Source organism: Lepus europaeus, chromosome 10 (assembly GCF_033115175.1).
Source record: "Lepus europaeus isolate LE1 chromosome 10, mLepTim1.pri, whole genome shotgun sequence".
Lineage (NCBI taxonomy): Eukaryota > Metazoa > Chordata > Mammalia > Lagomorpha > Leporidae > Lepus > Lepus europaeus.
This window is the reverse complement of record NC_084836.1, coordinates 19064593-19080699: the sequence shown is the minus strand read 5'-3', so window position 1 is coordinate 19080699 and position 16107 is coordinate 19064593. Positions and strand designations below refer to the sequence as shown.

General features: G+C 38.5%; 1 protein-coding gene across 2 annotated transcripts in view; it reads left to right on the top strand.

The window, feature by feature from the left end:
• Positions 1–16107, top strand: part of CHPT1 (choline phosphotransferase 1) — a 34416-nt gene that overhangs the window by 16669 nt on the left and 1640 nt on the right. Inside the window, exons 3-8 of one of the 2 annotated variants that reach the window (XR_009866973.1) lie at positions 160–301; positions 6327–6411; positions 9244–9375; positions 11865–12023; positions 12431–12556; positions 15087–15290. Coding sequence is in view for 1 of the 2 variants with exons in the window: in XM_062203040.1 (XP_062059024.1) it covers positions 160–301; positions 6327–6411; positions 9244–9375; positions 11865–12023; positions 12431–12556; positions 15087–15197 (755 nt within the window). In the remaining variant the exon portion in view is untranslated. The remainder of the gene's footprint in view (positions 1–159; positions 302–6326; positions 6412–9243; positions 9376–11864; positions 12024–12430; positions 12557–15086; positions 15291–16107) is intronic. The other variant, XM_062203040.1, reaches the window with a different exon arrangement.

Below are 16107 nucleotides of genomic sequence, written 5' to 3'. Positions count from 1 at the left end.
CTCTCTGTCTCTCTCTCTCACTGTCCATTCTGCCTGTCAAAAAAAAAAAAAAAAAAACCATTTAAAAAAGAAAACTCTGTGTTTCTAAATAGCACTGAGCAATTCTTTCATTAATTATTTAAAATTCTTATTGGTTCTTAAACCTTTCTGTTCCCTCAGTGTTTATGGCGGTTGGAGCCTCCATTGCTGTCCGCTTGGGCACTCACCCTGACTGGCTGTTTTTCTGCTCTTTTATTGGGATGTTCATGTTTTACTGTGCTCATTGGCAGACTTACGTTTCTGGCGTGTTGAGATTTGGAAAGTAAGTATGTTTCTTAAGTTGTACATTAAAAATACGGTTGAATTCATTTTCACAATCTCTTGTGTCATTTTTCTGTAAGGAAACAAAGCTCCAAGCAGTCATTTAAATATCTTTTTGTTTTTTTAATTGACACTTCCATAAATGCTGCACTTTAATGTCTTTTAGTATTCCATGTTATAAATAGTCACCTTATTTGGTAATAATTTATCTGCCTCTGTCTTTCACTAGCCGAAGCTCATAGTAGACAATGGAAAAAGAAAAATGAGGGACCTGGATAGTATAGAAAAGGATACGCAGTTCTTAAGTACGGAGCATTTCATTCACTTAGTAAAATACTGTGCATTGGAGTCCAAGGTCCTTTCGGTCAAATCTCCCTGTGCCCAACAAGGGGGATGCGCTCCTGACAGCAGTCACGGCGCTCTCGGCTGTGGGAGACACTCGGGGAGATAACGTGCAAGTGCCGTGAACCTGCTCGAGGTAAACGTGCAATCACACCTGTGCCTCTGTGGGGCGCAGAGCAGGAGCGCCCTCTCCTAGTCCCGTTTCCTTCCTGGCTCCCTCTCCCAGCTCCTTTAAGAACTCATTTCCAGCTTTGGCTTCCAGTGCCCACGGAGTCTTAAACTGCACTTTACTGTTGCCTAGGGGAAACAGGAGCTCTGAAAAAGTCTCTTAAGGAAGATAAATGAGAGGAGCAGCTCCACTCCATGCATGATTTAGTGGGAGACAGGCGTCAGGGCGTTTTTCAGACTGATTCTAAGCTGTGGCCTCACCGCACCAACCCACTATGGGGCACTTCCGTGTTTCGGGCACTGTACTAAGTGCTTTACGGGCATCACCTTGTATCTTCCTCGTATTAACCTGGAAGGTGGGCATTGCCTGCACTGTCCAAGAGAGGCGCTGTGGAGAGGCGGCCCTGTAGATTCACTGCCAGTAAGTGGTAGAGCTAGGATTAACATTTAGGTCTGTTTGACTCCAAACTCCCTACTTTTAGCGACTGCCACTCAATACCTAGACTCAGCTAATACATCAGATGCCGTGGATGGATGCTCAGAAGGACCCAACACGCATTCAAGACACAGCCTTGTTGTCCATTGCATTAAAGGGATGTGGTTGCCATGACGCTGCTGACGTAGTCGGCACGTGGTGTAGGATGGCCTGCTTCAGCTTTCCCAGAGCACTGAAGAAACCCTGAGTAAGGGGAAGGCAACATAGGCGGAACTAGCTTAGGGAAACTTCTACGGAAACTATGAATCATTGGGTCCTTATATACCGGTCCAGAACCCAGGGATCCAAAAGCCTTGCTAAAAATGCAAGGTAACCACATATATTAAGAGATTGCAGCTCTTTGTAGATATGCTGCAAGAGAAAAGCGGGTGTGCAAAGCCAGAGGCGTTTTGGTTTGCTGAACTCGCTGTGGGAAACTGGAGTAATGGCGCTGTGTTCGGGTTAATTGCCTTTGCTGCTATTACTTCATGACTAATACCTCACCTTTTTGGTTCCTGGCTTCTTTGAAAATCTTTCTGAAATGAGTCAGTTTGTATTTCCGGCCTGGTGGTACATTTTGCTCTCATTTGCTCCTTATCAGGAACCTAGAACTGGAGATACAGGGATGAGTGGAGTGCAATCTGCCCGACAGGCTAGGGAAGATCTTTCTGGGCAGCAGCGAGCGGAAAGAACTCAGGACATTAGGGAAATGGCGATTGTGGTGGAGTCCAGGGAAAGTGACGCCGAGCTCCCGCAGTGTCCTGGGGGGCCAGCCATTTGAACACGGACTCCGTGCCGCATCGATCCTAAGCAGTACATTTGTTCACCTTGCCAAAGTGAAAATATCTCAGAGGACTGAGGATAGGTTGATGCTCCTGCTTCCCAGAGCTACAAGAAGCATCTATGTGTTGGCCCTCAGCCAAGGCCCTGCAGCTGCCTACAAATGGAGCCATGGTCAGTTGTCCTTGAGCTGGGCTAGATTTCTTGAAAGCCTGTCCATATTTTAGTTTAATTTCTACAGTATTTGAGTGCACATATATGCAGTCAGGCCAAACAATCTTGGAATGTACTGTGGAAATTTGTTTTGTGAGTACATTTCTGGTTTAAATCTTATTTATATGCTTTCGCTCTTAATGAAACACTGAAGAAAAAGCCAGCCAAATGCATTTGTTTATTGGGCTGAAGAACCTGAGGTTTTACTAATATTACTACCCTTTTTACAGTATTTTTTTCTACTTTTTAAAGCCCTTTATAGCATGTACTGAGCAGTGATTCTGTCTTAAGTAGAACAGTTAAAAGTCCGGGCTCTGAAATCAGATTGGATAGAATCAGATTTAGTTATTTGACTGGAAATACTAATCTCGTTTTCTTCAGTTTCTTCATATGTAGAATGGGAATCATCTTCACAATTTTCTAAAAGGTTCTTGTGAAGAATAAATAATAGTGTGTGTAGAGGGCTTAGTGCAGAATCTGGCACAACAGTACACAGTAGTAAAGTTCTCATTGTTAGACTGTCCTGTTTTTGTTTTAATTCAGTTTCTTTTGTATGCTTACTTTCTCTCAAACGACAGTGAAAAAGTCGTATTTACCAAGTAGACGTAGATATCTTACTTATCAATTGGTAAGTGCCTAAATAACTGATTCTTTAATGAAATAAGCATACAGAAGAAATTGAGTTAAAATAAATTTGAAGATAGGAAGTCAACATAATTTATTGAGTGATTTTGTGGAATAGCAATGCAATAGTGAGTTTGAATAAATATTTTTCTAATGCTTATTGAGCATCTGTTGTATCCCAGGCCCAGTTCTAGGTACAAAAGTAATGAGTACACTAAACAGACAAAATCCCTGCCTCCGGGGAGTTTGCATTCTGATCTGGGGGCAGCAGTGAGAATGTTTACAGGCTAATCCAGCCAGTGATCAGCACTGTGTGTGAAGGACTTTAGCCCATTTAGAAGCTCCCAGGAAGCCTGTTCATGTTCCACGGGTGCTGGCAGAAGACACAAAGCCCCTGATCAGAGGATAAGGATGCATTTATCACCCTGGGCAGCAGCACCGGCCAGAGGTTCCCTCCTTCACCCCTGCCCCAGCAGCCCCTGGAGTCCTGTGAGGGCCCCCAGCTGGGCCTAGATGAACACCTGGACCTGCAGCGGGTTGTACATGGGAGAGGAGCAGTGAGGACTCTGACAGTTAGAAGCAAGCCTGCTTGTTGTGTCAGGGAGATGTGACCTCATCCTTGAAAGTCGCTCACTGTGACCATGAGCCGGATAAATGGCCCAGGTGAAGAGTATTCAGGATCTTGATTGCTGGCACATCCTGCAGGAATCTACTGGGATGCTCAGCTTGTGTGGCAGAGTTGCCTCTCTTAATTCAATGAGGAAAGAGTAAACAGGGAAGGAAGAGTGATTTTTTTTTTCATTGTTAATTTTTTTTTAAAAAAATCTCTTTGAAAAGAAAGAGAGAAGGAGAGAGAGTAAGAGCTAGAGAGAAAGAGAACCTTCCATCTGCTGGCTCACTGTCCAAATGACTGCAGCAGCCGGGACAGTGAGGAGCCCAGAGCTCAATCTGGATCTCCCATGTGAGTGGCAGGGAACCAACTACGTTAGCCATCACCTGTTTGCTCCCTGGATGTACATTAGCACATTGGCTTAGCCTTGGCTGCTGTCGGTATTTGGGGAGTGAACCAGTGGAAGGAAGATCGATCTCTCTCTTTTTCTGTCTCTCTTTTTTCCCCCAGAAAATTTTTATTGAAGGTATACAAACTTCATGCATTTCATAAATACAACTTTAGGAACACAGTGATTCTTCCCACCATACCCACCCTCCCACCCAAACTCCCACCCTCTTCCTCCTCCCTCTCCTATTGCCATTCTTATTTTATACTAAGATCTATTTCCAGTTAACTTTATACACATAAGTCCTTCTCTGTCACTCTGCCTTTCAAATAAATACATTTTAATAAAAAACCAGTATGTGATACGAATTTTGCCTATATGAAACCAGGCAAACATCTCCATCTGTGTCCTTTAGTTTCACCAGAGAAAGTTTGTTCCTTAATCCCTGCCTGCTTTCCTTGTTGCTTCTGGCCACTCATCATACCCTGTGAAAATTATGGATGACAATGGAGTTCCCCACTGTTACTGAGAGGAGAGGGTGACACTGGCAGTGAGTCCCAAGTGTAGTAGGAAGAGCGTTGGCTCTGAAGTCGTTCTCTTATAGCAGTAGTCAGCTTGTTCTAATTCAGGCATTGAAAAGTCATTTCGGTTTCCCTCTCCAAAAGCAAGAATAGCTTCTAGCTCACATGGTACATAAAGGAAGCTCAGTAGATATTAGTACTCCCCTCTTCTTTTCTTCCACAAAGAACCATGTATTATCACAATTACCTTTTTTTTTTTTAAAGAATTATTTATTTATTTGAAGGCAGAGAGAGACAAAGAGAGGGAGAGGTCTTCCATCCACTGGTTCACTCCCCAGATGGCTGCAACGGCTGGAGCTGTGCTGATCTAAAGCCAGGAGCCAGGAGCTTCTTCCGGGTCTCCCACACGGGTGCAGGGGCCAAAGCACCCAGGCCATCCTCCACTGCTTTCCCAGGCCATAGCAGAAACTGGCACCCGTATGGGATGCTGGCACTGCAGGCAGTGGCCTCACCTGCTACGCCATAGCACCGGGCTCTCACAATCACCTTTTACAACTCACTTGATCCTTTCTTCAGGCAGCTGGAAGGCCTTGCCTCTGCCTGCCACCGACCTTATGAACACTAGATGTTAGTTGTTCATACTTGTACTTTAATGTGTAGGGTAAGGTTCAGTTCACCTTTTTCTTCTAACTGCCCCCAAAATAACTGGTCAAGAAGTCTTCCGTTTCAAACCCAATTTTATTTTATCACCTAATCCCTACATTTCTTATATTTACAGAGCAAAATATATTCTTCTGGGCATGTAAAGACTCCACGGCATTCGAGTGGAATGTTAAGTTGGTAGACAGATATAAAAATCTGGAGTTGAGGAAAAAAATATGTCATTTGGAGATATGGATTTAAAGGTCATTCGCTTATATGTGGTAATCTTAATTGCGGGTGAAATTGTTCAGAGAATATAAAATTTCAGGTGGAATTCTAGAAACTATTTAAAATATGGAGGAAGAAGCAGACTAGGATAGAGCAAGAGAAGAGCTCTAGCCAGATAGGAAAATCAGGAGAGAGCGTGGAATTAGTAAGAATATAGCACAGCATCTCAGGAAAAGGGGAATGACCGGAATCTTAAAGAATTACACAAGATAATTACCGAAAAAGAGATCTCCTAGATTTAACAAATTGAAAGTCACTAAAAAATTTTAGTAATGGGACCAAAAGCCAGACTGCAGTGGGTTAAACAACAGATACAAAGAGAGGAGAACATTACAGATGTAACTCAGCTTTCAGTTGGTCTCTTCATGCTGCAAAGGAGAAAGGGTTTTTGACAGCCTCAGGGGAATGCGGACTAAAGAGAGTGGTGCTGGTTGGTAAGTGTTTTTTGAGAGAAAATTAAACATGTTTCTGTAATAGAAGAATGTGGGAACAAAAAATTGTAGTGGCTGTTAGTAACTTAATAAGAAAGGCTGGTGGAATTCTCCCTACTTTTTAAGTGAAATCGGCATGAGAGTGTTTAAGAATGTGCCCGAAATCACTTGTTCAGTTTTGTGTTATAATTTTTTCCCAATTTGTATGAGGGATGCATATTAGTAAAAGCTTCCAGCTTCACAGAAGTGTATATAAAGTAGGAAATAAGTCTTCTGCAGTCTCACTGATAACTATTAGAAGTCTGAACCAGGCTGTCCATCTTCCCCTCTGCATATATTAATACTTACCTGTGTGTGAGAGTATGTCCTGTAGCCTTTTTCACTTCACAGTGTGGTCAGTTGATAATTTAACGATGAAAGTAAAGGTAGAAAGCAGCTTACAGAGATTTTCACATTTTTGGTGTTTAAGTCTACGATCAACTAACCTTCATCTTCAGGAATTGTGTTACAAACACCTTATCTGTTGTTTGTTCTTCCTCTTTAGAGTGGATGTAACGGAAATTCAGATAGCTTTAGTGATCATCTTTGTGTTGTCTACATTTGGAGGAGCGACAATGTGGGACTATACGGTAAATCTGAATATTTATATTTAAGCACTTTTTAAATGTTTAGGAAAAATATTACAGTCAAGTTTCTTTAGTCCTTGGTATTTAATACTCGTTCTATTTCTTAACCTTTTTCTTTCATTTTATGCTATTAATATTCTATATACCTTATGCCATTTTCTCCTATACAAGAATACATTACCACATAGAAGTGAATGACTCTTAGTCCTCTAAGACAAAACAAAAGCAAAAACAATACACACATTGGAATTACTTTTTCTAGGCCAAAATTTGTTTCATATAATAGATCTTTTGTAAACTATTTTATATATGAAAGTCATTCCTCCATATTAGGAAAGAAAAGTGGCTACTTTGCATTTTACAATCGTCTCAGGGCGGAGATTCTCATGTTAAGGAGTAGCTCTCTTTTCTGCTTTGGTAGTTTTTGACCTCAGTGTTTTGATGAAAGTTGGATCTTAGGAGGCTACTCTCTTGAATTCAGGCTTTGAATAGGAAGAACATTTGTGAAGAATCAAATAATTCTGTCACCACAAAGTCCACAACACTGCCTGATAGACAACTTTGTGCTAAGTGTTAAGAAGAGAACAGCCAATAATTACCATTCTTTCAGCACTTATATTCCTAAACATTTTGCCATCAGTTTCATCTTCCCGTCAGAACAGTTCTATGCAATAGAGACTGTCAATTTTCTGTTTTGTGAACAAGTCTTAGAATGATTAAGTACAGGAGCTAGGGATTAACCAGACTGATTTCAGACTCTATGCATGTGATCACAAAGCTACACACCTCCAGTAAGAATAGTAGGGATACACAGCTAGACATACTCATCATACTGTATGATCAGCGGTCCCACTCCTTGGTGTTTTCTCAGACGAACTGAATGTTTTTGTCCGCAGGAAAACTTGCACACAAATTTTTATAGCACCTTTATTCTTAGTTGTCAAAACTGGGAAGCAACCGACATGCACATCACTAGGTAAATGGCCAAACTGTGGTACATCTAGACAGTGGACTACCAATCAGAATTTAAAATAAAATAAACTAGCAAGCCATGAATAGACATGGAGGAACTTTCAGTGCTTATTAAGAGCAAGAAGACAGTCTGGGAAGACTGCACGCTATATGCCTCACGTGTATAACTGGTAAAAAGGTTAGTGATTGCCAGGAGTTGGGAGAGGGAGAGAGGAATAGATAGAGAACAGAGAATGTTTAGGGCTATGGATTTCTTTATTGGATATGTGTCGTTATATATTGATCTTAACACACAGAATGTAGGACACCACGAGATGGAACCCTCCTATACACTGTGAACTTAGCTTGATAGCGATGCATCAGTATAGGCTCATCAGTTGTAACAAATGTACCACTCTGGTGGGGGATGATGATAGTGGGCAAGGCTGGGGGGAGGAAGAAGGAATATGTGGGAACTCTTGCTTTCTGCTCAGCTTTGCTGTGAACATAAAACTGCTCTTAAAAAATAAAATTTATTAAAAGCATAGTATAAGATTTCCTTGGCATTTAATATCAGAATTGCCAATTACCACTGATATCAGTAGGCTCAGAAATAGATTTGGAGCATATTCCTAAGTAGTGATCCATTAGGCGAGACATGCATAACCCTTCTTGTCATGTAACAACATAACAGAATTAAGAATATATTACCATAGGTCCATACAATATACCAGAGAGACTCTATGTGTCTTTTATGGTAGCTGTTTAGGTAGTACCCCTAAGATGCCGAATGTGGACCCAGAAGCAGTTGGGCAATGCCAGCGATGAAGTCAGGTGTGGTTGTCTTAAATTTGGAATTGAATCTTCAAATTGTAAAGTTCAGTGTTTTGGCAGTATCATAGGAAGGAAGCACACTTGCGTATTTCACCAAAAAAACACAGCAATTTATTTTTTATGTAAGTTTCTAAATTCAGTTGTTAACCTGTAGTTTCCACAAATTGCAATACAATATTTCAAAGTCTATTTTCAAAACACAGTAGCCTGTAGCTTCTGGCAATTCATTGTTACTGTTTTTTAAATCCTTTGCTGCCTGTGGAAGTTTTCTTGAACAGCAATTGACCAACAGGTAAATATGTTGCTAGAGATTTAATCCTGGATATTAACCACACAACGTTTTTGCATGCCCACACATCATGATATTTGTCACATTTATGATGCAGATCATGGCGCCTGCCTCTCCTGGGATGCTGCCTACAGAATTCAAATGGACTATCCTTTTTCATGTTTAAGTCGGAGGAAAGCTTGTGAGATTAAATATTTAATAATGATTGTATCAACAGATGGACATGACTTTGTGGATTCATTTTTCACTTAATAAATAATGCAATCTAAAAAAAATTCCAGTTTGACTACATTCCAGAAGTTAAGATTTGTTTACAAGAAAAAGGATAGCTTTTTTTTTTTTTAAGATTGATTCATTTATTTAAAAATCAGATTTACAGAGAGAGGGAGAAATAGATCTTCTATCCGGTGGTTCACTCCACAAATGGCTGCAATGGCCAGGGCAGGCCAGGCTGAAGCCAGGAGCCGGGAGCTTCCTCCAGGTCTCCCATGTGGGTGTAGAGGCTCAAGAACCTGGGCTATCTTCCACTGCCTTCCTAGGTGCATTATTAGGGAACTGGATTGGAAGTGGAGCAGCCAGGACTTGAACCAGTGTCCATATGGGATGCCAGCACTGCAGATGGCAGCTTAACCCACTGTACCACAGTGCTGGCTCTCAAGGATAGCTTATTGTATAGGGCCATATAATAGTGTTTCTGTATTATTTAATAGGGGGAAAATGCTGTTTTCTTAATGATTTGTTTCTTTCCTCTACCCCTAAAGATACCCATTCTAGAAATAAAACTGAAGATCCTTCCAGCTCTCGGAGTAGTAGGTGGAGCAATATTTTCCTGTTCAAATTACTTCCATGTTATCCTCCATGGTGGTGTTGGCAAGAATGGATCCACAATAGCAGTAAGGAATTAATTTCATCATCATTAATTTTTATGATACATTTTATCATCAGTTATAAAAATATACTTAAATTATGCCAAAGTTCAAGAATGAGAAAGGAAAGTAAATAAAGAATTCGTTTTAGGCACATAGTACGAAAGTCATTTTAAAAAGTTTAGACTGACAACAAATCATTTTTCCTCTTTCTACAGGCTTGCTCAGCGTAGACTTTTCTGGCATTTCATTTAATCATCCACTGTTTCATTACTGTACATAAGTAAGAGTTGCCATTTGTTCTCTTGCATCTCTCTCCTTGAAGTAATAGGGGAGAGGAGGAAAAGTAGGGAATGATTCCTGACTAGATGGCAGGAAAGCTGCCAAGGTCAGTGGTATCACCTTTGGGGCAATAAATTACTCATAACGTAAATTTTGCTGGGATTTCACTGACATATACTTAAAAGAACTATTCTAATATTTTTAAATGGATATACCTTGTATTTGTGTTCCTTATAACTTACTCATGCTGTGTTACTCATATTTATTCATATATATATATATATATATATATTTTTTTTTTTTGACAGGCAGAGTGGACAGTGAGAGAGAGAGACAGAGAGAAAGGTCTTCCTTTTTGCTGTTGGTTCACCCTCCAATGGCCGCAGCAGCTGGTGCACTGCGGCCGGCGCACCACGCTGATCCGATGGCATGAGCCAGGTGCTTCTCCTGGTCTCCCATAGGGTGCAGGGCCCAAGCACTTGGGCCATCCTCCACTGCACTCTCTGGCCACAGCAGAGAGCTGGACTGGAAGAGGGGCAACCGGGACAGAATGCAGTGCCCCGACCGGGACTAGAACCCGGTATGCTGGCGCCGCAAGGCGGAGGATTAGCCTATTGAGCCGCGGCGCCGACCCCATATTTGTTTTTAAAAACTTCTTCAAGAAAATAGAATTCCTACCAGTTCTTAAATATGTAGCAGTCATGTTTCTTTTAAAAGCTTATTGTCATCCTCTAGGTAACTGAAGTTATGAAGATAAGTACTTATTCCCATGATGTAAAACATGAGAATGCCTTTTATTAAGGATTTCTTTAAACCATAACACAGTCTCTTTAAATTCCTTTGGTTCCACAGTTCAACATTTCTATTTTTTATGGCTCAACTTGATTTTAGAAAACAGTCAAAATCATTTGGAGCCTGGTCGAATAAATACGAGGAGTAATAAGCATGAGATACACCATTTTTATTTAAAAAGTTTCATTTGTTAAATGAAATTGTCCCTAAGACAATTTCAAAGCAGTCTCCATAATTCATAAATTATCCACCTTTGTGAATAAATTACATATATATATTTAATTTGAAAGAAAAATATAAAATTCATTTAGATATGTAAGTTCTGGTATATTTGGGAAAAATGTCATTTCTTGAGATCTTTTGTCAGTTAATCTCTGTATCATATTTTGTGTACTAGGTGCTTAGGAATACATGTTGCTTGACCATGTATGATAAAATAGAGCAGTAGCTGAAATGTAATTTCCACTAAAGAAAATACGCTTTAGCTTATCAATGTATACTTTAGAGAAAATTTATCAAGAAATAATTATTAAATGTTTAAAGGAAAACAGAAGAAATTGAACACAAGCCAGAAAGTGGTTAATTTCAGACTCCTAAACTGGCATTTTATTCAACTTTTTTAGCAGTGTCTTTGTGTGTGAATGGAATCTAAGAACTATAACATATAAAAGGTTAAATAATATTTGTGTAAACCTTTATAATTTATTACCATATAATAGTGTTTTATTATAATTTTGTAATTTTATAGTAAATTCTAACCTAAAACATGCAAATTTTTTGAGAGGCAAAGAAAAACAGAGAGCTTCCATCTGCCGGTTCACTCTCCAAATGCCTGCCTGCAACAGCTGGGTCTAGGCCAGAGCCAGATCCAGGGTCTGAGAATGCAATCAGATCTCCCATGTAGGTGGCAGGAGCTCAGACAGGTGAACCCTCACAGCTGCGTCTCAGGGTCTGCATTGGCAGGAAGCTGGAGTCAGGACTGAAGCTAGGAATCAAACCCAGGCACTCTGATGTGGGACATGGGTGTCTTTACTGCTAGGCTAAATGATGGCTTGCAAAATGGAAATATGATACTCCAGAGTAAGATTGTGTTAAAGAACACATTAAATTGGTTTTTATAGATTTAGTAAGTCTTAATACATAATGTATTTGAATATTTTATTTAGGATAAGCAGTGCTGAGAGAATCCTGATTCACATAAATAAAAATATAATAACTAGATCATAAAGTTTTACAACTAAAGGGAAATGTTGCTATAGAGAGAAACCACAGGAGAATTGAACTCCTCCTAATCAGTGATTAAAATGTTTTAGAGAGTTGTGACAGGATAAGCTTTATTTCATTATATCTATATCTTTGCACAAAAAAAGATGCTCAGAAAGTTTGCATTGTAATAAATGCAGTATTAAAATGTGATGCTGATTTTCTGCTTTATTCCTTAGGGCACAAGTGTCTTGTCACCTGGACTCCACATAGGATTAATTATTATCCTGGCAATAATGATCTATAAAAAGTCAGCAACTAATGTGTTTGAAAAGCATCCTTGTCTTTATACCCTAATGTTTGGATGTGTCTTTGCTAAAGTCTCACAAAAATTAGTGGTAAGAAATTCTTCTGTGATTATGGTGTAAATACTGTATTCAGTCTTCAGACCACAAAGCTGGATGCTAATACAGGTTTTCTTCCATGGTGTCAACATCACAATAAATGGCCATATGCCCCAAGTCAAATTGATTTGTTACATCCAGTTCTTATTTTTCATGCTTAATCGTATTAAGAATGTTTATCATGTTTAACAATTACAATTTTCTGGTGTCAAGGAATTTGAATACTGAAAATTTTTACTAGCCACCTAGTTATGAATTTGAGGTGTACGTAAGTTTTCCCTTGTCAAATATGATATTAAATGGTCTCTGCCTTTAGTAGTGAATTAGAGTATAATGCTGTTTGAAAATAAAAGCAAAAGCATTTAAAATTTCATAGTGAAATTATTTTACTTCTTTTATAGATAGCTCACATGACCAAAAGTGAACTCTATCTTCAAGATACGATCTTCGCTGGGCCAGGTCTTTTGTTTTTAGACCAGTACTTTAATAATTTTGTAGATGAATATGTCATCCTATGGATAGCAATGGTAAGTAGTTTCTTGCTTTCTATTTAACAGATGTCAGATCAGGCAGTGTTTAACAAGCATTTCAGTGAGGTATCAGTAGCTTCAATATCTACTCTATTACAGTAAATGTTTCTGAATATTTAAAATTATTTCTCCTAAGCATGATTCATTTCATATTACATGTAGAAATGGCTGAGATACCCGGAGGTCTGGCTTCTAGTAATGGATCCTTAGAAATACAATTGTATACCTAAAGATAACTATTCTGCCCCCCCACCCCCACCCCACCGCTGCCCCAAACTGATACAATCAAAAACCACTTCACCCTGCCCAAGGGACTTTCTGATCTAATCATTTTTTTTTTTTTTTTTAAGAATTAGTCACTGCTTATAGTAGGTAGGTTGCAAGCAAATTAGATGGGATTAGTGCTAGCAAAGGTAAGCACTTATTGCATCAAGAACTGACAGCTAATGTTAAGGAAACAAAACAGAATAGGTAGTAGTGGACATGACTGGTACTGAGTACTTAATTCTGAGACCATTTTATACTAGAAGCAAGCAACCTGGTATATCTGTATAGGCTATTAGTGCATAATTTGTATTAATAATGACTTAGTCCTCAGCAAAGGCTAACAAATTCTCATTATGTCCTGCATATGAAAGAGATGTAAATAATACCTATATATTCAAAGTGATTACAAAATTCAGAATATGGTGCTTATGAGAGACACTTTAGCCATTTGAGGAAGAGATTTGTTGGTAACATTTCATCCACAAAACTGGATAAGTGGAAAATTATTAATTTCTTAAAAAAATAGTTTTGAGGTATATCTTTATGGTTGATCATCAACTAATGGTGGTTTTGAACAGCTTTGCTATATTTTACCCCATCTCTGGACTTTGCCAGCCATCATGAAATCGTTAGTTATATCATCATACTGAGGTGCTTTTAAAGAAAAATGCTGCAATGAATCTTTTGATAGTTCAAATTCTCTCACCCTATGTTAGATTTAGATATTTTAAAAATTATTCTGTTCATGAATCACTGAGTTGCATCTAATGATCTTTCACTAGGCTGTACAATATTATACTTTTTCTAGGGTAATAATATCCACAGTGCATTCAGAAGTCTTCTACTCCTCCTATGGTGGTGAGACATAATTCTTAGTCCTTCAAGGTGGACAATGAAAGTTTTCAGGCAATATTCTAAAAAGTGCTTGAATATCAGAATTTCCTTTAATTTGCTATCCACTATAAATATTTTTATGGCTTATAAACAATCAAGATTAAGAAATGAAAGTGATCATTAACTATATCTGAAAATTCAATCTAAGAGTTTTCTTGTTTCTTTTTTGTTTAGTGAATTTGATTACATATTACTGAGTGGAATTATTTAACATAATTAAAATATCAGGTGTTAAAAGCTCAAACATCAATTTTTTAATGAGTAATTGTCTTGGTTTATACCAGTGATGGTGAACTGAAGAGTCCAATTAAGTTTTGATTTTTGTTTATTCATTTCATTTCATTTGAGAGGTAGAGAGGGAGGGAGAGGAAGAGAGAAGAGGTATGTTTCATCAGCTGGTCCTTCCCTCAAATGCCTGCAACAGTCAGGGCTGGGACAGTTGGGAATCAAGAGCCCAGAACTCTATCTGGGCCTCCCCTCTGGGTGGCAGGAATCTAACTACTTGATATTGTCTGCTGGGTCACAGGGTGTGCATTAGCAGGAAGCTGGACTGGAAGAACAGTAGCCAGAACTCAATATGGGATGTGGGCATCCCAAGGAGCAGATTCGCCACTGCACCAGAAACTCATATACAATGTTTTGTAAAACACTATCAATTTTATAACCATTTAAAAAGACAGACACACACACACACCCCAATGTGGGCCAAACACAATATATGTACTAAATGGAATCTCTAGGAAAAAGCTTGCTGCTTCAAAGAGAAAAGGACTTGATAGAGCTTTCTAAGTAAAATGAGAGATTTCTCCCTCTTGAGAATTCCCTCTTGAAGGGCATAGCTATGAGGCTCTTTTTCCACCTTGTTTGTCTGAAGGGAAGCATCTGACTGTTCTCTGGGCAGTCTAGAGACCTTCCTGCTTAATTCCGTATAGAACACAATCTGGTACATGCTTCAGCTGTGATGTATTTCCCAGACTTACCTTTTTTAACCTCAAAGGACTAAGAAATATATCTGATAGAATGGATTCATTATAAGATCATGGCTGATAGCCCCCTCAAAGAGGAAATTAGTGGCTTCATTGCATAGCACAAAGTTGAGAATGTAGAGGTAGAAGATGGATTTGGCGACCTTTGAACTTTTGTACTTTAGTCCTTTTAACTTCTATATGCCTGTTCCTACAATTGTGAAATACCCTGCATATTCCAGACGACTCTAGTGAGGTATGAATAGGAAACATGAAAGTACTCTAAATTTAGTATTTTCAGCTGAGAATGTTTAAGATTTGTAGGGAAACAGAAAAGTAGCTCCAGCTTCGGAAATGATAGACCATAATCCATTTTATATTTTCTTTTTTTGCTTCTAAAGGTCATTTCTTCATTTGATATGATGATATACTTTAGTGCTTTGTGCCTGCAAATTTCAAGACACCTTCATCTAAATATCTTCAAGACTTCATGTCATCAAGCACCTGAACAGGTTTACAAGCATATTGACTGACTAATAGCCCAAGGAAAAGAGGAGAAGCAGTTAGGGGAACCTATGAGTGAAGGAAATCTCCCTATGCAGGAGGCTAGTATATGATCAAATAAGGGTATATTTGAATATAAAATGTATATCCTGCAGAGTCCATTATGTCTATTTCAGTTTTGAAGCCCTTATTATATAGCAACGTTCTGATCACAGGTATTATTAGAGTAATAAAACCAAAAGAAGAAACTTCAATCCTAGGAATAAGAAAGTAAATCCTGATATCAGTCTCTTTAGAGCCTGTGAGAAATACTTGATCCTTGAGGTTTCTATTGCTAAAGGATTATATAAAAATTCAGAACTTAACCATCTTGAGGGTGATAGTTCCTTTGATTGTTAAAGGTTCAAAGTGAGCTTATAATACCACCTCAGAACATGACTTAATTGAGTCAAGTGACACTATTAATACACATATTTTTAATATTAGCCCCTTTCAAAAGAAATATGTTAACTATTATGGTATATAAGGAAATACTTGCTTTAGTATATAAATTAGAATTTAAAAGGCCTATAGGATTTTTAAATAATTTGTATTTATAAAAGACATTTTGTCATACCAGTCCAGAAAAAAAAAAATCTTCACATTGAGAGTACTTTGGTTCTTGATATTCTGAGTTCAAATTTCATTGTCACACAGAAATTGACAATGTTCTCTTTTATGAAAAATAAAACAATATCTAAAATAGTTGACACATAAGAATTAATAACTTGTGAAAACACGGCAAAAATATCTTCCCTTGAGAAATTGGCCAGTTACTTTAAGTATATATATTGACTTGTTTGAAGTGGTAAGAGGATACAATGTTACTTTAATAAGTACATAAGGTACTGACTTTTATCTTTCCATTCATATTTAGAT